Here is a 24,758-nt window from a genome sequence, read left to right on the forward strand (position 1 = left end):
TGAGCAGACAGACAGACAGCGAGCAGACAGACAGACAGCAAGTGGACAGACAGACACTCAGCAAGCAGACAGACACTCGCTGGGCAGACAGACAGTGAGCAGACAGACAGACAGCGAGCAGACAGACAGACACTCAGCAAGCAGACAGACACTCGCTGGAAGGACAGACAGACACTCGCTGGGCAGACAGACAGCGAGCAGACAGACAGACAGCAAGTGGACAGACAGACACTCAGCAAGCAGACAGACACTCGCTGGGCGGACAGACAGACACTCGCTGGGAGGACAGACAGACACTCGCGGGGCGGATGCTCACCACTGGCGCTGGGCTCTCCCGGCTCCGGCCTCCTCTGCAGCGCCAGGGCTGCCTCACCTGGCACCCTGGGGCTCTCCACATACTTGGGCTTCCTGACCGGCCCTGCAGTGGGAACAAAGGGAGCATACCGAACTGTTTCCACACGGACCACAAGGTTCCTGTGTCCTGTATCTACTCTCTACCATGTAAAACAAAGCAGAGAAATTACTTCTTATACACACAGCTGTTATCACAAAGATCAGCGAGCTGCTGCACTTCCACTCTTGTGAGAAACACATGCTCCAGGCCTTCCAGAACACGAAGGCTGCTAGAAAGCAAACCCATTGTATGGGTTGTGTAAGCTGCATACTCCACGTAACCCCAGTAGCCGGTCTCCCTACTCTTCTCAGTACTGATGTGTAACTCAGGACTACATCTCTGCTCTCAAGCATGGCTCCTCCTGCTCTGCACTTCCCACACTAACAGAGCAAAACCCCTTCAGGGAGCACTGCAGGGGGACTGTGGGTCTGATGCCAACTCTCCCACATTGCCCTTCATAAAGAGACTTTCCCCTTCCTCAGTTCAGGTCTTCAAAAAGCATCCTTCTCCTTGGTTCAGAGTTCAAGGGCACACCAAAGCTCTCTCACACTTTGTTTATTAAAACCCCACCCTATATTTAGGCTGTGGCACTTCAGCCACATTGAGCACCCCATCTTTCCTTTTGGCAGCAGCCTCAGAGGCTACATTAAATCTCTAAAAACAACATCGATTTCTTGCTCTTTTGTCTGAGCACTTTAAGACTCATAACTGCTTTTAAAGAAAAGCTGCATCTCTCCTCCGTGGTCTCAGGCTCCCAGGGTCACACTGCCACAGAGCTGTGAAGGCCTGGCCACCCCATCACAGGGTAACACACATCACTTGCCCAGAACAATCTGGCTGGACCCATCTGCTCTTTCAGATTTCCACCTAGAAGTGCAATATGGGAACATGATGACAACCTTATTTCTTAGCTAAGAAATACTGGTGAGGAAGCATCAGTCCTACATGAACACTTATCTATATCTCTAGTAGAGATTCTTGAGTCAATTTCACGTTTTACACGAACAGCTCGGCACCAACACAAGAGGGGGCTCTTCCAACGCTACTGTCAAAAATAAGGGGCATTGGCCCTGGTGAAAGCAGCTAAAAATGCATTCCTTTGAAACAAAATCACATTCTTTAAGGAGACAATAGTCCACACCTGTCATTTGTAAGCAAAAGTATAATCAAACATATTAAAGTTGGACTACAAAAAACACTCACTCTAAAAGAGCCAAAAAAACCCATGTAGCAGTTGTAAAATTAGATCAACACAGAAAGATCTTCAGGATGTATTTTTAACACTCATGTTTTAAGATGTGGAGGAAAACCTTTACTGAATTTTGTTCCTCACAAACTGCTGTGGAAGTGACTTACAGTACTTGCAAATCCAATATACAACATTGCAACAAGCAGGAGAATTCATGGTAAATTAATTTTCATGCACTAATCTAGAACAGGACACATGAATTAACCCTTGGAAGGACTCATTTAAATGTGAAGTGCTGCAGAACAGCAGCTGTTTTACAGAACTGTAGGATGGCTGAATCAGGTCTGATGGGATGTTCATCTGGGACAGGGCTTTATCAGCAGCAAATTGCAGAGCAATCTCAGTAAGGGAAAACACGCTCCCTGCTGTGCTCTCGTGACTGCTGCCGAGTGCCTTATCGCGTCCGGAGCCAAAGGGGCCACTTGCTCTTTAGGAGTTCTAGATGGATTTTTCTTCAGGAACTAACTCCAGCCTTTCTCTCACACTCTGCAACATCAGCAGGTGAATACAACACTGCCAGACACAGCGACTGCACTTTTTAGAGCTGCATTTCTCCTAGGTGGACAAACACCACTCCAGTCTATTACCACGACTTGTCTTCAGTGCCATCCCACACTGGCAGTCATTCCTGAAGCCTGTTCTAGCTCTGTCCTAAATCCAGTGCAGATTTTTAAAGCTGGTATCACCAGTGTTACAACACTCTCCTCCCAAGGGGGACAATCTACAGATTTATACAATTCCATACCAATAGGTTTTTTTAAGTCATCTATTGCTTTGCTAGTAATTTCTTAATGCCTTTTTGACTTTTGAGCCGATGTCTCAGAAGATCACTGTAACTTGTGCAGCTCTATCCTTTCCCTCTCATCAGGACTAAGTGGATCTGTAGGTGTACTGACCCCAGAGATTGTCTGATGCAGGACCTTGGAGCTGGGACAGCTTAGTGCTTGCAGGAGGAACAGTCCCCAGGGCTTCCAAGGGTAGGGCACAGAACTGCAGCTTGAGATGAAACCAGTTCTCTGACCTAGTCTAGTCTCAAGAATCAGGTATGAGGATTAATTTGCTTCTTAATTACAAGTTTTAATTGAAATTTAACTTCAAAACTTACTGAAGTTCTGCTGTACATTTATGCAAGACTCTCCCAGGAGTCACCTCTGGCATTCACTGATGGAAATTCACTGATTTCCAAGGAAACCTCTCTCTGTTAAAGCATTATTGTATCATTAATGTAAGGAAAGCAGCAACCATTTTTTCAAGAGCAGCAGTATCATCCTTCATTCATATCTTCAACTCTACAATCCATTTTTTTGGAACAACCCTTATAAATCAGTATTTTCATTCTTTTAGTTGAGCCTCCTAAATCAGACTACAATCAACTATTACCCCTTTCAGACAACAAATACTGGTTTAGCTGCACACCTCTAAGATAACCAATCCAAACAATGCTTATTCTAGATTTGTAGTAGAAGAAGCTCAACTGAGAGGACTGAAATTACAATTTTGTTCTACCATTGTTAGACAACTTCATCGCTACAACCCCACTTCAGAACACAACTTTAGCCTCCTGTGCAGTCCTTTCTTCTTTCACTCACCGTATCCTGAAGGATCTGTAACTTGCTGTCATGCTACTGAAATAGAGAGCTTTGAAATCAGGACATTAGTATAATCTTGTTACTACCCCTGCCCCAGATACAAGACAGCTAATTTATATTGAATCATCTTCCATTAGAAAGAGTTTGGTGAAAGTCAAAGGAATAGCACTATGTCTCTGTCGGCCTCCTATTGCCTGGTTAGGTCTTTGTACAAAATAATGATGCATAAATGCCAATGCATTCCCAGCACTGTAGAATCAGGGGAAATCTTTCCCCTTGGCTGTGGGTCACAGTGGAATGACTCTACAGTCATCATGAATATGGCTTTTCAGTCACAACTCATCAACTGCTCAGCATTTTCTGCACTGACAAAACCCAGCTTTTGACACTCTGTTTCCAGATCTTACAAACTTGTTGAGTGTCTCCACAGGCAACAGGAACATGGAGAGTTTCACTTGTCTCTCCCACCCTGACCCCAGTGAACCCAAGTGATGCCGGTGTGCTGGAATGATTTCTATGCACAGAATGCTGATAAAAGGAGCCCCGTGAAGCTCCATATTTAGTCTGGCTCCCACACCAGTGGGTAGGCACCACTGAGGACACAACCACTGAAAACTAACAACTTCCTTGTCACTTCCACAGCAATTTATCTATTAATACATTTGAGTATGGAAATACAAGTAAAATAATTGAACTGTAAAAGCCACAAACAATACTCATTCTTACACAGTCACTAACACATGCACAAAGAACAAAGCTTTTTGCAGCAGTCCTCTACCTGATAAACTAACCATAAATAACCAGGTTTAATCACACTCAGACACTTCAATATATAAGTATCTGCAACACCAAATAGAATAATTTTTTGCCACACGAAAAAATACACTCCATTTAATAGCCAATTACTTTTTTAACCTGGAAACATGCACTAATCTTGTTCTCGTTGCAAAAGTTTAACATTATTTTACTACGTTATTTTATGCAGCATTTATCAATAACCGAGTTAACATGTCATGAAGATTTTAGCTGCTCATTGCTTCATCTTACCTGGAGACTTCTTGCTTGCTCTTGCCTGCATCAGATAGGACTGCCGCGGCAGCAGAGGCGAGGACGGCAGCGACATTGAGACTCCTTTGGCCAGGCTGGCTCTGTAAGTGTCCTGGGAGCCTGGCTGCTCGCCACTGGGGAAATCTGCATTGTGGCCAGATGTTGCTGTAACCTGCGACGCATTCTCTGGGCAGCAGTCACCTGCTAAAAATAAAATGTTGTCATCTATTTGGTGATGTGCCAAAATAAACGGCCGAGAGTTGCACTGAAATGTAAGTACTCAACACAAGAAAACACTTGCCAGCAACAGTTGGGCATGACTCGCCCTACTGCGCCACCTCCACTCCGAATCCAGATAACCACTGGGAAAATGTAAATACATAAGTAAGCAACATTCTAACTTAATGTAATAAAGAGAAAAGGGGGAAGAAAAATCTCACTTTCAACAGTCAGCACTTTTCAGATTCCATCCTTAGGGTTAACATCAAGTTTCTCATGCAGATAAAAGTATTTTTCAAACTAGAAAGGTGTTTTAGCATCACTGCATTAGCATGAAAGCCATGACCACCTGAAATACTGTTTACTGAACTAGCTAAAGAAGGGTTGGGTTACCCCTTACATGTAATGAAAAGGTGGACTACTAATATATACACTCACAGATGGGCAGTCTAAAATTTGTTTTCTCACTTTCGGTGCCAGTAAAGAGGCTAAAGATTCTCTTTCTCTGTTCTTCTGAAAAGTAAACTTCTACAACGGCCAATTTAAACACAGATTTAATACTGGTGATATTATTATTTATTTTTCAATACAGAAGATCTGAGTTTGCTTCAAAAGGTGTTGGAAAACACAGTAGAATAGTAATGCAGCTATATGTAACTAGAAAATACTGTAATTCCTGTTAACAGCTTTTTACTAGATACATATCCAGGTTGCAGTCTGGAATTTTTAAGTATTACAGATGGACTGCTGAGGGGTGGGGGTTGCAAAGGGGTTGATACATCCACCTGCAATTCCTTCATTTCTATTTTTGCTTTTATGATGGCATAATCTGTGTATTTCATTGCCTTCTTAGTAGACTTTTAAATTTTGAATTAATTTACTCATCTCCATTGTATAAGAAACATTACAACATGGAAGAGAGCTGGATGGAGCTAAATAGCTCTAATCAATAAGTTAGGAGTATGTGATCATGACAGTAACAGGAAAGATGTTTTACAGTCAATATACAGAGACACTACTGCATCTTAGGATTTTGTGTTCCAGCCGTACTCTGGTTTTTCTGTTTCTTGATGCTGTGGAGAGCAGGCTTCCATGACTCAGATTCTGAGAGCAGTATGACTTAGAAGACAAAAATGTAAAATGTGGACCACAGAAATTCCCCTTTTAAATCACTTCCTTTCCTAATTTTACAATAAGCCTTTGCACGTTACCACTCACATCACCATGGCATTCAGACAGAGCAGCTCTTAGGAGCAAAACCCACACCTTGAGAAAACCCAAGGCTTCAGCCTAAGGGTGTTGTATCCTCAGTGATGGTCAGTGTATTTGAACAGTGCTTTGTTCTGCTGAAGCAGGAAAACACCTGTGTTAAGTGTAAAACGGCTATGATACAGTGGAATAACAGACACCTATTAGACAAATATCATTCCAAGAAAGGAATCGTCCAGGCCTTTTCTAAAAAAGCTGCTAAACTCAAGGTAATAGACCAACGCCACACCTGCGAGCTCAGAAACCATGCACACCAGGAATAGCAGGGAGCCAGCAGAGCACGCACACCACAGCCCCTGGAGTGCTGCCCCAGCCACAGGCACAGAGCAGCTCTTCCCCAGAACTCCCCAAGAGCAGCTCCAGGGGAGGCCGAGCACAGTCCCGTCCCCCGCTGCACAGACCGAGGCTCCCTTCGCTCAGCAGGGACAGGGACAGGGACAGGGCCGGCCCCGAGGCTCCCTTCACTGAGCAGGGACAGGGACAGGGCCAGGGCCAGGGCCGGGCCGTGCCCCGGGCAGGCTGCCGGGGCTCCCCTGGGGACACTGCGGTGTCCCTGCCCTGTTGAGCGCAGAGCCGAGCCCCTGCACCTCTGACAGACCCACAGATGATGTCCCCGGCACGGCAGCACCCAGACCCCGAGGGACCTCATCTGCGGCTGCCTCCAGCTCCGTTACATGTGGGATAACCAGAGATGCCAAGCTGTTTCCATGCTTACATCATCCTCTCCTAAGTCTCTACATCTATCCCATAGATTTTATTTATTCTAATCCTGCACTTTCTATTTTGTGTAAACTGGACTGATGACCAATCTCCACATTTCATCCAAATAACAGGAAAATTCCCGTAACATACCTGGCTCTACACATGACAAGACAAACCCAAAATTACTGATCTTGTGGGATCCACCTAGTAATAGATTATGCTCCCACACAGCAATTTAACATTAGGGAAACAATTCTAGAAAAATGCATGAGAAAAACCTGTCAAAATACAATCTGTTACAATGCCCAGATATTAGCAGATGCCAGACAAACACAAAACCCCAAAATAACTTGCTACTAACGTAAAGGTTAGTAATTTAAAATATTTTAGCTACCAGAACAATACTTTAAAATTACATGACATTGCCTGGCATCTACCAGAGTATAAAGCAGGCTGCATCAGTTCTGGAGTGGAAGGAAGATGAACTCTCAGAAGTTTGTCAGTGTAAAACAAACACAGAAGGGAAGGTCCTGTGAAACCCCACTTCCATTTTTTTAAAACCTCTGGGCTGTACATTTTTCACTGCCAAGCAGCCTCTGGACAAAAACATTCCACAAGCATCAATCAACATCAGAGTTCTTACTCAATGGTGAATGTAACCACAGAAACAAAAAGTTTTAAAAACCACACACAAAAAGCTTGGAAAATGAAAACCAAATTCTAGTTTAGCTGCATCTAAGGATGCAACTGAATGGCATAATCTGATTACAAACTACTTTTTTTTCCCTTTAGATACAGATACAAGGATAGCTGATTACAGTAATGATTTTGTAGAGCTTAATGTTCTAAAAGAGAACTTGAACTTCAAGATCAAACTAATCCTATTTAATAGGGAGGATGACTAAAATGGAAACCTTCACATCTGTCTGTATTAGTATTAAACATTATAAAATGCATCTAATTCTTCATTCAATATAAGGTGCTAAGAAACCAGAAGAATGCCACCTATGTTACCAAAACATGTGTAAACTGAGTTTGATGTAGATGTGGGAATTCAGATCACTTTTTAACATGAAGGAATAGGACCACTACCTTTACAACAGTGAGAGCTGAAACACTGAACATGCAGCCTCTTTGACCCTGGGTATTGAGCAGCCACAGAGAAAACGATGTTCCATGGATTCCCTCAACAGGCCCTTCTGGGATAGCCTGTTTTGTCTTTCTCTCCCTTAACCTTTCTAATAAAGCGAAACAAGACTCTCAGCCCACTTAAGAAAAATATCTGATACAAAATCATGCTACAATGGAAGAAATCCTAAATTCTGTAGTTCTGCTTCAGATGTTTAAAAAGAAAAAAAAGTGCAGGATGCTGTTGCTAACCAAGGCTCCCTGTGAACCCCACGGAGCGAAGGACACCACCACATCCAACACTGATTACACATTACCACTGACAGTCTTAACAAAGTCCACTCCGCTTCACAGGATGTGTTTCAGCCCAACAAACATTAAGAAAAGATGCGACCTTACAGACAAGTTCAGAAGGAAACTACATGTGGGAAAAAGAAAACAGTTGCAAGAACAAGGAAAGCCATCCAAGCTGGAAAGTCCCTTCCAGAACAAGGCATCTCTACGTCTAAGCAGTAAGAAACTAAGAAACCCAGTGGGTTTGATATTCTATTAATAGAACTGACAGGCAAGTGTACACAGAACTCTGTAACATGGCTCAGTGGCTGAGTATCAGGTTGTTAATTTTCACTGTAAAACATCAGCACTGCCCTTGAAGGGCTGTGTCTTTCAAAACCGAAATGCTTACATGCATGTGCCCGTAGACACAGCCAGCCCAGCGCCGGGAGAGGGCAATCCAGGAGGCCTGGGGACTCCAGTGTCCCAGTCAGGACAAGGCAGTGCAGTCACACAGCGCAAACACTGAGCAAGAGCTGCAGAACCACTCCTGCCAAGAGGAGCCACCCACAGCCAGCCTTCTGGGACAGGACACAGGCTGCTGGCATGGACAACACACGCACGAGGGGAGAGCAGCATTTAATTCTTTTGGTCTCAAGACTGTGGGAAGACCAGAAAAAGAGAGAAACTAGCATGGAATGGGAAGAAAACGCATTATGGCCTGAGTAAAGGGAGCAGTGAAGTGCAATGAGTGAGAAACAACCCAGGCAAAATTAGAATAAATGGTTTAAATGGCCAACCTTTGCCAACTCTGCTTGTACTTGGCATTATTTGCTCACTTTCTGGCATTTATTTCTGGATTACTTTATCAGTACACAAAATATTAATGCTCTCCTGTAACTCTTTAAAAAAAAAAAAAAAGAAAACAGTGAAAAATAGAGGTTATTCAGACCACTGAAGTAATTTCCATATGTGTTTCAAGGGCAGGATTTTTTTTTTTGAGGGGTGGTGTTTATATGTACACGGGATACATCACTGGAATTAGCTTCTGAAAAGACATTCACCACATTAAATACTGAGTGCTCAGCAAAAAAGCTTAAGCTCTTAAATAACTGACAAGAGCAGCTGAAAGTGGGCAAAGCAACACAAGATAATCAAAAACAGCTCCATATTTTAAGCATGAAACAATGCTTCTTCTGTTGCAAGGTATTTTTAGAGTAACAACAATAAGTCAAACTGAAACTCAAAACTATTCCATTCCAAGTTCAGTGTTCCAGACAGTGAATGTGTACTTTATGCAGCACAAATGCCCTTTGCTCTTAAAATTCAAAGTCTCATATCACAGAGCATTTGGAGAGAAAAAGCCAATTGAATTTACATATTTAGATTTTAGAAGGCAAACTTAATTTATTTAATGGCCTTTCAGTTTTCCAGAATGGCACCTTGATGCTGTCAGCAGGGTTCAGAGTGTATTAGGCAGAAATGCTGAGTGAGATGTAATGCAAGACAGGGGTGTTAAAAGCTGCATTTAGCTGACCACAGTCAGCTGAGAATCAAACCTTTACTGCTACAGGCAAGTAATTCTTAAAACACTCAGTTTTAAAATAAAGATTAAATAGTGGGTCTGGGTCTTAAGAAAAAATCAGGCTTTTCTGAACAGCAGCTTCACTTTCCAGAGTAGCAATTTAGCTGCCACTAGCAATAAAAGCAATAAATAAAAAACCAAACAAACAAAACAAAAAACCAAAAAAAAACCAAACAAAACAAAAAAAACCCAAAAACCCAAAACCCAGTGACAGTGAATTTCAGCTCATTTCTGTTTATCATTCCAAGTGCTACCCCAGTGCTGCACGTCAGGCTTGTAACAGGGGCTGTGGCTGAAAGGAAAAGGAGAAAGTAAAACAGGGATGGTGGAACCTCATACAAGCAATCACAGCCCATGCCTTTGAAAGCCATTTTACTTACGAAAAAGAATACTAAGTATAATCTCAATTTCTTAATTGTATCTGATGATGTGAATAAAAGAGAAGAAATTCTGAATACACAGATTTCATCCAACTCATTGAGTACACAATATTCCTAAATGGCAAGGCAGACAAACAAAAGTAACTAACGATATGCCAATCTCCAATGGAACACAAAGTAGAAATAAAGTCTCCATTCTATACAAACATTCAGAAGTCTGTACACCCATATTTAAGCCAAAGATACTTACATGAAGATACCCGAATATAAGAAGGAAACTAATGCAAATGAAAACTAAGTCTCAAAGAGTATTGAATAAATTTAGGTCTGATCTACCGGATGTGAATCAAACAAGACAAGATAGATTTATTAATATGGAGTCTTTTTGAAGACCAAATAATAAAAAAAATCTAAATATGCAGGCAATCACTGAAAGTCTGATGTATACAAATCCATAAGTACTTCAATAATTTTTATTTCAGAAACCAAAACCATCCATCTTGTTTCTCCAGATTTTCTGCCTTTAAAGCACTACATTGCTGCATTCTAAACATCATCTTTTTGTTGACATAATAATCTGTCCCTTGTTATTTGACCACTACTGTTAATATCTAACAAGCCCTGAAGCTGGAAAACCTGAAAGTCCCAGCTACTTACCACACTGAATTTCTACTGACATCAATGAAGTTTCCAGGCATACCATGTACTACATTTGATGCTGAACTTCTGATGGGATTTAGTGCAGGAAGAACACTGCAAACTAAGCACAATACTGCCATTATTTGTGTTCCTTCAAGCCTGATATTGGGTCAACAGAACGACAATGGTCACGCTACTACAAAGCCATCTGAAATAACTGAGTATGTTCTGTTGAAACTTAACATACAGGATTTTATTTTCTTTTTAAAATAAAATACATTACATGTATTTTATACTGAACGAGCTTTTGCTTAGTAGAGTAAAAAAAAAAAAAAAAAGCAGATTCTCAAATGCAGGCGAGTTTCTGACTTTGGAAAGTTAAAGAAAACAAATGTAATTATATACTGGAAAGCAGCTAGCAGTACAGAAATCCAACAAGAAATACTAATACAAATTTATCTCTGAGGCATCTTTTAGCATTTAAGAATGAGTAGCTCTGTAGAACTTCTAAACCAATCACAATTAAGAAGTACTTTTTGTTTATATTCTGAAGCTTATTATGTATATTCTTTATACTATCGCCTCTTCATAGGCACAGACAGGACTTACAGGTAACCTAGTAGAACTTGAACAACAGTCTTCTGGCTCTGATTGCTTGAACTTTGTCACTAACACACAAAATTTCTACGCTATATTAAAATAAAAACAGCCAGCTGCTTTCAGCTGAGGCCAGAGGCCGAAGATCTCCTTGTGGTTACAGAGGTCAAGTTAAAAACGTCAAGGAAATAAACTGGTCAACAACTAAAACCTCAACTATGAGAACACGGGAGAGAGAGCAGAAACACACAATTCTATGGTAGGTAGAAAGAAACACGGGGCAGAAACAGACAAAGAGCTGGGATTACCTTAAGTGTAGAGAATAAAGTTCATTAACAAAGCAAAGCAAAAGACAAAGAGCAAGAAGAGAACGCGCACCCTCAGCAGAGGGCACGAGGCCAGACGGCTCTGCCGTGTCCCACTGCAGAGACACCGCCCCAGCAGCCTCCAGAGGACTTGGGAACTTTGGAAGAGTTTAAAGAGATAACATGTATTTGATGACAGTAAGCTAACAAAGAGGACCACTTTTTACTTTGAGTACCTCAATAGTACCACTTTTACTTTGTTTCTGTTTACTCCCTTCCTGCTTGGTTTCAAACATTGCCCAAACACTTTTCTGTTACTTTAAGGTTACAGGTGCAGACTGTGGGTTTTTCCCCCTCAGGTTCTGTCCTTTACCAAGTATGTACATCACTAATGCAAAGAAGGACAAGAGAAAAAAATCAACTTCCAGATAGTTATCTCTGTTGTATGGAAATAACTATGTCTGCAGGGCTGTAAAGACAGGTTTCTTCATGCTGCAGAAAACCAGAAAAAATCTGGATGCAGAAAAAGTTGTATGTCTGCATAAAAAATTTAGTGTGTTTGAAATTTTGTTCATCTGGCACATCTGTTTACCGAAGTAGGATGCCAACCACCTTGTCTTCAAATCCACATTTAGAAATAACATCCCTAAGTTTTGCTTGCAAAAGCTGCTCTACACGTAACTTGCTGCAAACACAGCTTTTCATGTATGTTTGCACAAATTGGTAATTACATATGTGCATGTTTAAACACATGTAACTTGCTGCAAACACAGCTTTTCACCTGTGTTCACGTATGTTTGCACAAATTGGTAATTACATATGTGCATGTTTAAACACACTAATTTTGCTTCATTTAGATTTTGTCTAATTCTACAACAGCCACCTACCTACCAGCAATGCCTCCCAGCCACACCCAAATAAACCCATGTTAAAATTGGTTTATTACAAAGCTGTTGAAGAATTGCTACTGAAGCAACTGCAGGGTCTGAGCCCAGATACGTACCTACAACTACTGCTTTTGGTGCTGCTTGAGGCATCACTTTCCCAAAAGTGACATTCCCACATGACAGCCTTCCATCTGATCAAGGCAGAAGGTATTTCCACAAAGACATTCTACCACTCTTCAGCAGAGCACTTCAGTCTCTGTCTCAAAGTATCAATACTAGTTCTTGCAGCCCTCTTTCTCAAGATAACCCTGAATTTAAGAATCTATTAAAACCTGCAATCAACATTACCAGCAGCTAGATTTCAAAAATGTTATCCACAGCTTCAGCTCTTAAGCCCTTATGTCAGGGCAAATGAGAAATTCTAATATTAAAATCCACACAAGCTACTGTTAAAACAGTTAGGGTTGTTTCTTTTTGTCCTTTAACCCTTTTACACTTTTTAATATTACAGCTGTGCCTGTCTTCAATCCAGAAAAAAACACCACCATTCCCACTCACAAAAGTTCCACAAGCATAGCAGCTGTAAAACCCATAAAATAGAGTTAACACACAAACAGGAAGCTCTATTCAGTAAAACAGGAATCATTCCACTCAGATCTAAATTACACAGACTTCCAGGCGTTCCTTTCATGCAACCCATGGGACAATCAGGGTTACTCCAGTTTAAGAATAAGCTGTTGCAGTTTAACCTGAACTCCTTCCAGTTTGACTCAAATGGTCACCCGTGGTCAAGGCGCAGCTGCAACTCCTCACCCCGGTGTCCCTCCTGCGCTGGCTGGGCTGCTCACTATGAGCCACGGAGATTTTACTACCTTCTGGCTCCTCAGCATCACTCCTAAACCACGAATATACGGAAAAAAGACCAAGCAGTCTTCCCAGTTGTGTTCAGGGTGGCCCTGCTGAGGTGCGCTGTCTCCTTCCTCCCACACTCAGAAGCTCTGAAAAACCTGAGAAACTTCTCAAAACTTCACAAGCAAAAAATCAAGCCCATGTGCCCACAGAGCTGAGAGAAGCACTGAAATTTACTACTGCATTCCTCTCTCCAACAGCAGCTGGCAGAATGGCCATGGCCACGTTAACAATCTCATCCCTCTGGTCAGCTCCCATCGCTGGGGTGCATTTCTACTCTCTTCAGAGAGCAGGACATTTTAGTTGTTATTCCATATCCAAAGGACCATGAAGTGGGAAAACTCTACAATCAAAGAAACCCTTCAGTTTCTCCCTGTTTTCAGTTCAAAGACCAGGGAGATGAGCAAGCAAAAAATAAGCTCTACGAAGACCAATGTTCTTTGCCTTGCTTCACATCTTTTCTAAAAGTGGAGAAATGTCTTACAGCTGGAAGAATTGGAATGTCCTTTGGAACAAAAGAGAAAGCTAATAAACTGGACATAACTTTATAGAAAGTCCTGGTGCAACACAGAACAGAATAAAATGCACACATCTCCCTTCAAACTTTTTACATCATCTTCAAATACAAAAACCCCAAAATCTCTGAAATCCAATGTATCAACTATTTACTTCCTTTTAAAAAGCTGCTCCTGAACTCCTCCTTGCTCTAGCCCTCACCAGGCACTATTCACCAATTTTTCCCAACACTTGGTTTCCATAACGTCTAATTAATATATGAAACTCTAGAGCTCTGTTAAAAAACAAGAACAAAAAATTCCAAACAAATAAACAAACCAAAAACTAAACCAAAGAACTTCCCACACTCTAACTCTTCCCTTGCTGCTCAGAAATACAGCAGCATTGTATTTGCAAAAACAGAGAAAAATCTTCTTTTGCACACATTAATACAGACAGATGTCATGAGATCCTAAAATAAAAAGCCATGCTTTCTGACCTACAGGAAGAGGTTTTTCCAATCTCCAGATTTTAATCAAAGCCTGGTCAGAGCTCCATTCTGAACAGCCTGATTTTCCTTTCGAGCCAAAAGCAACTTCCACCTAGTATTTTAACAAAAAATGTACCAGCGAAAGCCTCACCACAGGAATATTTAGCCCACTCTGTTTAAACAACCCTAGCTGGTAACTTCAAGTCAGCATCACACAAAATTAACAGGATGCCTTTCGTGTTGCTCTGTGATCATTTCTGTGCATCTCTGATCTAGTGTCAATGTTTTTTCTAATCAGCATAGTTCCCATCACCCAGACATTCAGAAAGGAACTGGGGCAGAGTCAAAACTTCACAAGACCACAGAAATTTCCTGAAGAACACATTACCTGCCAGATGAACTCAGAACCAGTTTTTGCAAAAGAACAGTGAAAATACTCTCCCCTTATAGGACTCAGAGTAACTGCATATTTCAAAAGCTGCAATGCAAGACATGTATGTAACTTGCTTTCCAAGAAAGCAGGATTGTGTTGTTTTAAAGGTGCCAATAAACAAGGACATGGCAGCTTTATTATGCTCTGTTCTTTATACACTTAAGAAGTATTCAGATTTATTTGTATTTTGCTCTGGGAGTAAGAAGTTCACGTTGCCAAAGAGCATAAATTTACTCTAATGGATAATTTAGGATCAAACTCATGAGAAAATCAGAAATGTTAGTCTACATTAATAGTCTGAAGTTAAAAATGTAACTCTAAAAAACAGGTCACTTTCACTCAGGTGCAGGAGCTTTCCAGCCACTGCAGCAAAGACTTCAGCAGCACGACAGAGCAGGCAGGTTCACAGCAGGCACCAACACCTGCACATCTACAGCTACTGCTCCTCCTCAACAAGCACTGCTGGGCCCTCTTTGCCCTTGAAGATGGCAAGGAGAGCTCTTAGTTACCCTTCTTCCTGGAAGGTAATGCAGGTAAGTAGTGGCCTACTAAATTTATGGTTAGCATTAAAATAAGTTTAATTTTAAGTAAGATTTGTTGATAATGATTACTTTTACCTTCAAAAAATCTCTGTAGTTAAAGCAAAAACTAGAACATAATAGAAACCTGATAACCAGCTTAATAACTTTTCACTAATTCAGTAATTTCTCTTCAAAAGACATAATAAAAATTCTATTTTATTAGATACATAACGTCCACGATACCCCAGCCCGTGTAGGAGCTGGCAGCACAGCACACACAGCCTGCTCTCACATAGCCTGTTCTAGAGCAACAGCCACAACCAACTGCTCTCCCCCGTGCTGCCTGCTGGAGATGCAGCAGTAAGTGCACTGGAGCTGCCTTCCAGGCAGGCCAGACCTGCAGCTCCTGCTCCCAGGCAGCAGCTGGGGAGGTGGACAGGGAGCTGCCCCCAGGACGGGCACTGCTGCAGCACAGGATGGACAGTCCTGGCTTTGCAGTGCTAACTCACCTGGGGTATGAAACACGGCAATAATATTCATACCTGGGTCTTTCTTGGTCCCTTTGCCACCCTCTCGGCTCTTTTTTAGAACGGCCTTTAACATTTTAAATGTTGCTCCTAGAGAATAACAGAGAGAAACAAAAATAAATGCAACATCCATTCACACAAGTCAAAACAAACAGAATCAATACAAATAAAACAGTGAAAGAATTACGAGAAACCTTTTGGTAGTCACATTTATTTCTTACAGTGTCACTTGGTTAAGCAAAGTACTGATGCACAAGAAATGTTTCAATACTTGAACTAAGCATCTAAGAGTTTGCTGTCTTCTGGTACAGAAAAGTAATGCAGCATTTCCCACATTCCACATCCAACTGCAGTTACAGGGCTAAACCCGTGTAAGTTGCTGTAAGACACTCCAGCAAAATAAACTAAAATCAAGTTCTAACTTCTGACTGGGTTCAGCCGCCTGACTGGCGGCAGTGGGAGCAGCCTGGTGTCAGCTGGGAATGCCAACTGCAAGACTGTACAGCAGGGATAAAGCAGGACATGGTACCACCCCCATCTGTGCCACGCACAGCACACAGGGGAACTGAGGAACAAACTCCTCCATCCCCACAACACTTTCTGCCTGCCACACGGCACACTTAACAGGCAACCTCAAGTGAGCAACAGCTGCAGATTGCAGAGAAGTATAAGAAAAATGTATTTGGGCTGATAAACCTGAAAGACAATTCTTTTACAGAAGTAGCTTCAGTTACAGAGCAAGGAAAACAGAATGGAAGGAATTATGAAGATCACGTCTTTCTCAAAAAGCTTTCTGGGAGCATCTGAGAATTGTAATTTCATTTGTTTTCTCTATGGAAAAATTCAAAAGGTATCTCATTTAAGAAAACTTGGAATATGCAACAAGAAGGGGGGGGGAAGTAATCTGACTATGCTGTCTTATGTAACAGACTGCCATGAACGCCACATGAAATCAACAGGAAAAGCAAAAGTCTTCCATCCAAAAACTATGGATTGAGGGATCCATAGATTAGATCCACAGATAGTTCAAAGATCCATTAGATCCATGGAAAGTTCTCTTCATTTGATGAAATAAAGCGGAGAAAGAGAAATCAGTACAACAGAATTGTTCAGCTCCTATGAATATCCTGAAGCACACGCAACGGACGGTACCCAGAAGACTGGAAGGTTTCCAGGGCCTGGATCACACCCCACGCGCAGCCCTCGCACAGCTGGCAGCAGGCACACCACGGGCTGGTGCCCGCGCAGGCAGAAGCTGTGCTGGGGTGGCACTGCCCGGGGCTCTGCCGCGCACACGGCACAGACAACACTTCCAGCTGCTTCCCACAGGATCGGAACTAATCAGCCCTCTCCAAGTTCAGCACCAAGAAAACTGAAAAAGCTCACAAACACACCCCCAAAACTCGATCATCTAACCGAAAAATGAAATACACTAAAAGGAAGTAATTTATGATTGCTTATTGGATACGAAGCAAAATAAATTGATTTAAAAAAAAAGGCAAAATAAATTCATCAAAATAAGCATACAAAAACCATCTGCCATGTTAGAAAGCCTGTATTATGCAGTGGTAGGACCTGAAGGTGTTAATGAATTTCAGAATCTAACAAACATACATACATACATACGTAGCTAGAATAGAGTGGCAGAGGGAAGGAAAAAAAGTAAGACCTGAAAAGTCACATATTATATTTAACTTTCTTACTTTGCAAATACAAGTGTGAATTTTCTATTAATCAGGACAGACAGGCTTCATATAGAACTGAAACTCTACAGTGTATGTCATTCCTATTCTTAGAATATAAATAAGAGTTAATGAGAGACCAAATAAAAGGAATCAAGGACAATTCCATCCTAGATTTTCTCTTTTTGGAATTGAGGCCAATTTCCCTACTGTGCAAAGAGTTCTTCATGGATCTATTCTAACACAGAACACAACTGGCATGCAAGATGGTTGCTTATTCAGACCACATTCAGCATGGATATGAAAAGTGCCTGCTACCTGGAAATAAAGTCTACTTCCTTCCTTTTCCCCTATAAAATGAAAGATAAGTACTTCCAAAGCAACTCACCTTTTGCTGTCTGAGTTATGCACACAGAGAGAGCTAACCCTAAGGGCTGCAACAGCAAAGCAATAGCAATGCTCTTTGTTTGCAAGCGAAAGGTATAAAAAATAAACTGTCTTCTGAAGTAATGCTAAACCACCACCCTGGGTTCAGCACAGCATCACATTCCAGAGTGTGCAGCTGAACGCTGAGGGAATGAACCAACTACTACAGCTTAGAAATGCTTCAGACTTCAGTGTTACTTAAAAAACAAAATAAACAAATCCAAAAGATATAAACAAAGTTATCTGCACCTACTGTGATGCTTACTGACATACATCCGAAAGGATTCCAGCTTCAGATGACATATTTCTTCATACCCATAGTTCACACCTCAGTAACACCAACTGAAGTGAACAGCGATAGTGTGCATTTATAATTTCTCATCCCTTGAAGCAGGCACAAGATACTAGCTGTTGTTCTGTTTCAAAGGTAACTGTATTAATAGGATATTTTACAGTAACGCTGCACACTGTCTTTCTAAGCACACTGCACTTTCTCTCTTCTCACAGCTAAGCTGGAGTAGAAAAACTCCCTGACCCAGACTTCAGGAACCCTTTCAGCTACTGCAATTGCTTCACTTCACAACTCCAGTTCATATTTTCTTAATTCCCATTTTTAAATTCTGCCATGAAACCACTTGTTTGGTGTTTGTTGGGTTTTTTTAAAGATTTAAAAACTACCATTCCCATTTTAAAATGGGTATTAGATGCAGACTTGTTATCCCAGAGTGCTAATAACACTGTCCCAACAGAACACTTCTGCTTGTTGAATTGAAAACCCTGTCAGCTGCTGACAAAGGTGGACTCACAGCTCACACCAAGAGCATTTTCAAAGGGATGCTGTCCTCCCACCAGTTCAACTGTTTTCTTGCAGATGTTCCATACATGCTTCCTGCTCAGAGCATGAAGGGAAAGGGCAGAAAGTCCCTTGATTCAAGAATTTATAATGATCAGCATCTTTATGAACAACTCCAAAACATCGTCAGCTTTATAAAACACAAATCTTAGGTCATGGAAAGAGCCAGGAGCACAGGCACATGCAACAGGTCTCAACCTTTGTAAGATAAGTACTTCATTACCTGAGGAATCCCCTCTGAAAAGTAGAGATGGAAAAATCTCCCCACATTTTCACTCAGCCTGCAACTCAGTCCTCAAAACTCAGCAACCTCCTTGCATGGGAGTGCTCACCTTTCAGAGAGGGTTATTTTCAAACATCTACCCACAGGAGTTCATCACTACTGCAGAGGTCAAATAAACTACTCCCACATGGCAGGTAAGCACCTGAGCCAATACCCATGGACTACTGACATTCACACTCCTCACCCTCAGCTTACTCCCACCCACAGTTGTGTTCAAACTTCCCCATTTCAATCCTGAAAACCAGCGAGCATTTATTCGCAAAGAAATACAAGGTAGAACATCTTAGTCTACTGTCTGCACAGAAGTACTTAAGTATTTGCCACCTTTCAGTGTGGGATTTATTAAACACATACTTCAAATAATCTGTATTTTTTAAAGTGTATTTTGCATTTTTGAACCCAAAGATTCAAGTATTTGAATCCCAAAATCCTAAGCTTCGAAAGAAAACTTCATTTAGTCAGAACTGCTTTCACTGCCTACTAACACATTCAGAGCACCATTCTATGTGTCACACAGAAAAGTTCCAACATTTCCCTTTTCTGGCAAATTCAAAGTCCTTTAGCTGAACTGCAGATTTCAAACAAGAGGAATATACAGCAAAAAACAATACTTAAAGAAGCAAGGTATTACTGATGCAATAAATCAAGACAGTAAGTAAAAAAATCCTTTAAAATTACTACATTTTGGGCCATCAATATCTAGCATTTTGTAATAAACAGAGGGCATACCTCCAGATATGTGACTACTAATTCATGAATGAACAGACATTTGAAGAGAATAGTGCTTTTACTTTTAAGATACAATTTCCAGTGAGATGTATTTGTGTTATGATGATTCAAACGCATGAACGAAAATGATAAAGCATACACTGGAGAGATCTGTCCCTGACCCTTTCTCACTACAGCCAAGTAAAAAGTGGCATATATAATGTTTCCAATACACTATATTTAGCCAGATCCACTAAAGTTAAATAGTTACTATTGAAATATTTTTATACAATACCCTAAACAATTATGGCCTTTACCATACTGTAGGTGTTTCTTATGCAGAAAGATCAATCTAAGTACAAACAGATACAATACAGATACAAAACTGACAAGCTGCAGTACATTTGCATCATTTGCTCTTCACTCAATCATCTAATCATTATTAAATTCACCAGTGAGATACTCCACATTTTCCCCCTCTCGTCTGACCCAGTGAAAGCTATGCAGCAGTTTAAAAAAGGAAACTGCAAAACAACAGCAAGCTTTCCAGTTCGTTGTTCACTTCTGAAGTGGAATTATGCCCTGAAGCACTATTAAAATACAAGAAGAGGTGAAAGATGAGGAAGTGTGAGAAAAACCTCATTATCATGTTAGCTGTTAGAATGTGCTTCTGCAGTAGCTTTTTTCCCACTAGTCTGGATCTAGACTTCATTTCTCAGATGCCAGAGATGTAACTATTATGCTCTGCAATCACCCAGTTTTCTGCTACCTTACTCTTTCACCAAACTGCTGATTATTTTGGCCAGTTTCCCTGAGGGCTGCCAACACAGGGGAAAAGCTGGTCGCTTCACTTGACTGCTGTCCAAAAATCTTGGGCAGGTGCCAGACACTGCAAAAATTACTCTTTATCATAATTTCAGATTACTGCTCCCCAGTACTCGTAACAACCCTGAAGCACTGAAGAAACTGGTCTTCACTGAAGCAGATGGAGAGCACTCACAGAAGTATTCCAGAAGTAATCCCTCCAAAGGTCGCAAGCCCTGTCTGAACCAACCCCGAGGATCTGCAGTCCTGCAGATGGAGAATCGCGTGTGGAATCACCTGTCTGGCTACACTGGGAAAGAAGAGCAGCAGCTGTCAGTATAACCTGAAAATCTCACCTGTTCACAGCTTTTCTGACCACAGCAGAGGTGCTTTAGACTTTTTGTTCCCATTCTGCTGAGACCCCCCAGAGAAAAGGCCAAGAGCACAGCCATCTACCTTTTTACAGTCTTCCCTTTCTTCAGTTATGACTTATAAAACTAACTGATCCAAACAAAACCCTAAACAAGGTCAGTATTACGTCCAGAATATAAAAGAGGTGACTTTTTTTCATCATCACAGCTACTTTGCAGGTTTTCAGTTAATCTAGCATGCCTGAGATTTTTATTTTTTTAAAGAAACATCACACTAATGACAGCTGTATTTCCTTGAATGCTAACATATGATGGTGCTGATAAAACTCAAAGCTTCTTTCTATTTTAGTTCCTTATCATTTCTAGTTCCAAATCTCCTGTATTGTTCATCCTTATCAGGTATTTTCAGGATTTTCTGGATTGTCTGCTTTTTTCATGGAGTTTTTCTCCTGTTTTACTAACAGTTTTCTCCTAACACTACAGATCTCTATTTAAACATAGACCAGAACACGCACCCGTATGTGGTGTCAATCTTTTCTCCCCCATGTCAGCTACCCTTACAAATTCTGGGACAATATGTTTTCTATAAACCCAAATCACAAAATACCTGATCTTGAAATGGCTGGGAATCACAGCCACTCACTCTTTCCAGAAAACTAATGCAGAGCTCTATCCAAAATCTGTACACAAACAACATGTTACTTACTTCCTGCTTCACAGGCAGAGATGAACATATATATTGCTATGTAAACACTTCTGAAGGTTTTAATGTAGCTTTTAAAATACACTAGTCTGACATCAAATTGATACTGATGTTTCCTTCCTCAGGATAACTATCCCTAGCTTTAGTTACTAGAGGTAGAGCAATATGCATGCTTGAAATATCCAAAATGACAGAAAGGAAACATTAGGACTCATTAGGACTCCTTGGACTAGGGTAGAGTCACACAATGGTTAAGGCTGGAAAAAACCTCTTGAGGTCATCTGGTCCAGCCCCCTGGCCAGGGCAAGTCACACAAGAAAATCTTGGAAACCTCCATCAAAAATACAAAGCAAAATTACTTCCTTCAGAGAACATAACTGTCTAAATTGATCCCTGTGCTAGTTTTGGATTAGACAGTTAATAAAAATTAATATGACATGACAGTACCTCCTGCAACCCTCCTCCTTCCAAAAATAATAAAAGAATAGCAAGTGCTAAGTGACCCTAAAATGTGGGAATGAGCAGCAACACAAGGAACACAAAGCTCAAACATACTGGACTATCCAGGAAACACTAGCACACACACACAGAGGAAGAATGGTATATATCTTTGTGGACAAAATAAATTTGCAAATTTTGGAATGAAACATTAACATTTTTGAGGATACCTAAAGAACAGACATTAATAATCCAGAAAGTATGTTGGGTATCTATATGTACTGCCTCTTCAACCTCAGAGCATCTCAGAACACATGACAGCTCACGGCAGCCTGCAGGAAGGGGAACAATCTCATTTCCATTTCCCCTAGGAGGAGCAAAGCCCAGTTTTCTCCAGGTCATACAGGTGCAGCCTTTACAGATGGCCAGTGGGGTCAGCCCTGTGCTCCTGCTGCACTGTGCCACATGCAATTCATCTTCTCTGTGCTTACACAGGAGATGACGTAGGAAAAAGGAATGATCTCACAGCAGATACAGAAGGAAGGAATGCCATTCCCCGGAATCAAAACAAACTGTTCAATTAGCTTGGCTATTTCCTGAAATCTCACTCACCAGAATGAGGCAAAACAAAAATAATACTCTCCCTGCCTTCCACGTCAGATCCTGGGATGCTGCCTTTTTCTGTCTCTTGTGAAATGTAAACCTTACATTTTTAATTACCTGCTTGTGTTAATTTATGGACCAGGCTCAGGCATTCTTCTGTAGTGTAACCACAAGCAAACACTTAAACATCTGTGTTCTCCCAATTCCTTTTGCCTTGAATCGCTTCTCATTTCAGTGTACAATGCAGTGCCATTGAGAGACCTTGTCACAGCATCAATATTGGCTCTTTGCACACTCCTGCCCCAGTGAGACCTTGCACAGCATCAAGATCAGCTCTTTGCACACTCCTGCCCCAGTGGCATCTCACACGAGGCCTCCCCCGAGCCCCAGCCCGGCACAGGTGAGCTCTCTTTACACACACAGGCCCCAAACCACGGAGATTATTCACAAGAACCAGACACAGGCTTGTGGTATAACTAACTCCTCGTCAGCCCCTGCAGAGCTCAATTTAAGGACAAGAACATGGAATACCCAGAACATCCCAGGGTTCACTCAAGAAAAATTAAAGGCTTGTCTATACAAGGGGGAAAAGTGTTTCACATTCACACCCTCCCCCAGTCTGCAATAACTCCCTGGTGCAGACAAGATCCTACATGCTCTTACCAAAAATATTAAATACCCAGCAAGCCCTTATTTATTAAAATTTTACAGTCGTCCTGTTCTTTTCAGTAATTAAACAGTCAAGCACCACTATAGTTTCTAATTCAGATGCCAAAAAGCATTCCTTCCACAGGCAAGTGTCCAAACCAAATAAATTTAAATCCTCACAACCAGAATTTGACTAGTGGAACACAAACTTCTATACTTCAAAAAAAAAAAAAAAAAGAAATTATTCATTAAAATCTTAAGTCTGTGTAAATCTTTCAAGTTTGCCAAGACGGTGCCTGCTCCTGAGATGCTACAAGCCACTGTACACCACATGGGCCGAGTTCACTGATATACCAAGAGAAGCCATGCATCACCAACAACAACTCACTCAGGCCAAAATCCTGCCAACAGAAGAAACACTGCGGAGGAACAAAATTCAGTTTTTGTTTCAGTTTTTCTCCTGGGGAAGGCTGAGAACTGAAGAAAGGAGGCTCAAGCAAGGCTCACAGAGAAGAAAAGCACCTGTTTTTCCTATTAGCAGAGATGATGGAAACAGGTAGAAAATAAACTTTTTTCTACCAGATTGCGGGACAGTGTGAGATTCCTCAAGTGCTAGTGAGGCAGATGCCTGGGATGCACAAAGGAGCTTTCTGGAGAAGCCCAGATCCCCACTGAGACCCGAGGCAGTTCTGGTGGCACACACTGCACACAGAGTGCAGGAGCCCTGGGGAAACTCCTGCACGGGCATGGGAGCAGCAAAAAGAGAAACAAGTCCTCCCTGACAAACCATTCAGCAGATTCTTCTGGTGCAGACTTTTACCAAGCTTTGAACTTCAGCAGGAAAAAAATAATTTTATGTCACTTCTGTTCTTCTTTCCTTATTGTCTTTAAAGGACAAAGTGCAACACTTTTGGTCAGCGAAAAAAACCAGTATTAATTAAGTCTTTTTTTTCCCCTCAGACTTTCAAACTATGCCCAGTACCTCAAAATGAGTATAAAACACTTCATAAGCTGCTGCCATCAATCACTGGGTGGCTTATTGCAAACTCACAGAAAATATCTGGTGACATACCACAGTGGCACAAAGAATGCCTTAGACAGAGAATAAATAAACAAAAACATACACACCAGCTCTGTATTTCTAGAGTTTTGAGACCAGCACCACTGAATTCTGAAACTGCACAACAGATTAGCACATAATGCTGGAAGGCACAATCCATTCTACCTTTGCCAAGTATAGTTTATCTAAGAGTAAAGCAAAGTCTTCCCTTCATGTCTTGTCACAATGTCTCCAACTTTTCAAAGGAATTCTTGCATGACATAAACATTCTGTATCAGTAGTTAGGAAGTGCTGAAAATTTTATCCAACCGTGCCTACGTTTTGTGGCAGCAATATTCCTCTTCAAACTTTCAATTGCTAGGAAATTTTGTAGAAAAATCCAGGAACTCAGTCCTTACTAACATAAAAAAAATCCCTTTGTGAGCTCAGTGGTATTTAGCCCAGTGTAAAACAGACCTTGAAGCAAATTAACTAAATAATCAACTGAACCCAAAGGCATTTCTGGTGTAAAGCACAAAACCAGTCTCCCTAAAACTCACAC

General features: G+C 41.3%; 1 protein-coding gene across 6 annotated transcripts in view; it reads right to left on the reverse strand.

Annotated features, from left to right (window-relative positions):
- Positions 1-24,758, reverse strand: part of TANC1 (tetratricopeptide repeat, ankyrin repeat and coiled-coil containing 1) — a 73,877-nt gene that overhangs the window by 28,477 nt on the left and 20,642 nt on the right. For 3 of the 6 annotated variants that reach the window (XM_041466068.1, XM_041466069.1, XM_041466067.1), the window contains exons 2-4: positions 15,654-15,728; positions 4,280-4,483; positions 317-418 (exon numbers count right to left, since the gene is read on the reverse strand). In XM_041466068.1, coding sequence (XP_041322002.1) covers positions 317-418; positions 4,280-4,483; positions 15,654-15,714 — 367 coding nt within the window. In that variant the 5' untranslated portion in view covers positions 15,715-15,728. Of the gene's footprint in view, positions 1-316; positions 419-4,279; positions 4,484-15,653; positions 15,772-24,758 lie in introns of those variants that run through there. The other 3 variants (XM_041466072.1, XM_041466070.1, XM_041466066.1) reach the window with 2 other exon arrangements.

Source organism: Pyrgilauda ruficollis, unplaced genomic scaffold (genome assembly GCF_017590135.1).
Source record: "Pyrgilauda ruficollis isolate IOZ18807 unplaced genomic scaffold, ASM1759013v1 scaffold196, whole genome shotgun sequence".
Taxonomy (NCBI): domain Eukaryota; kingdom Metazoa; phylum Chordata; class Aves; order Passeriformes; family Passeridae; genus Pyrgilauda; species Pyrgilauda ruficollis.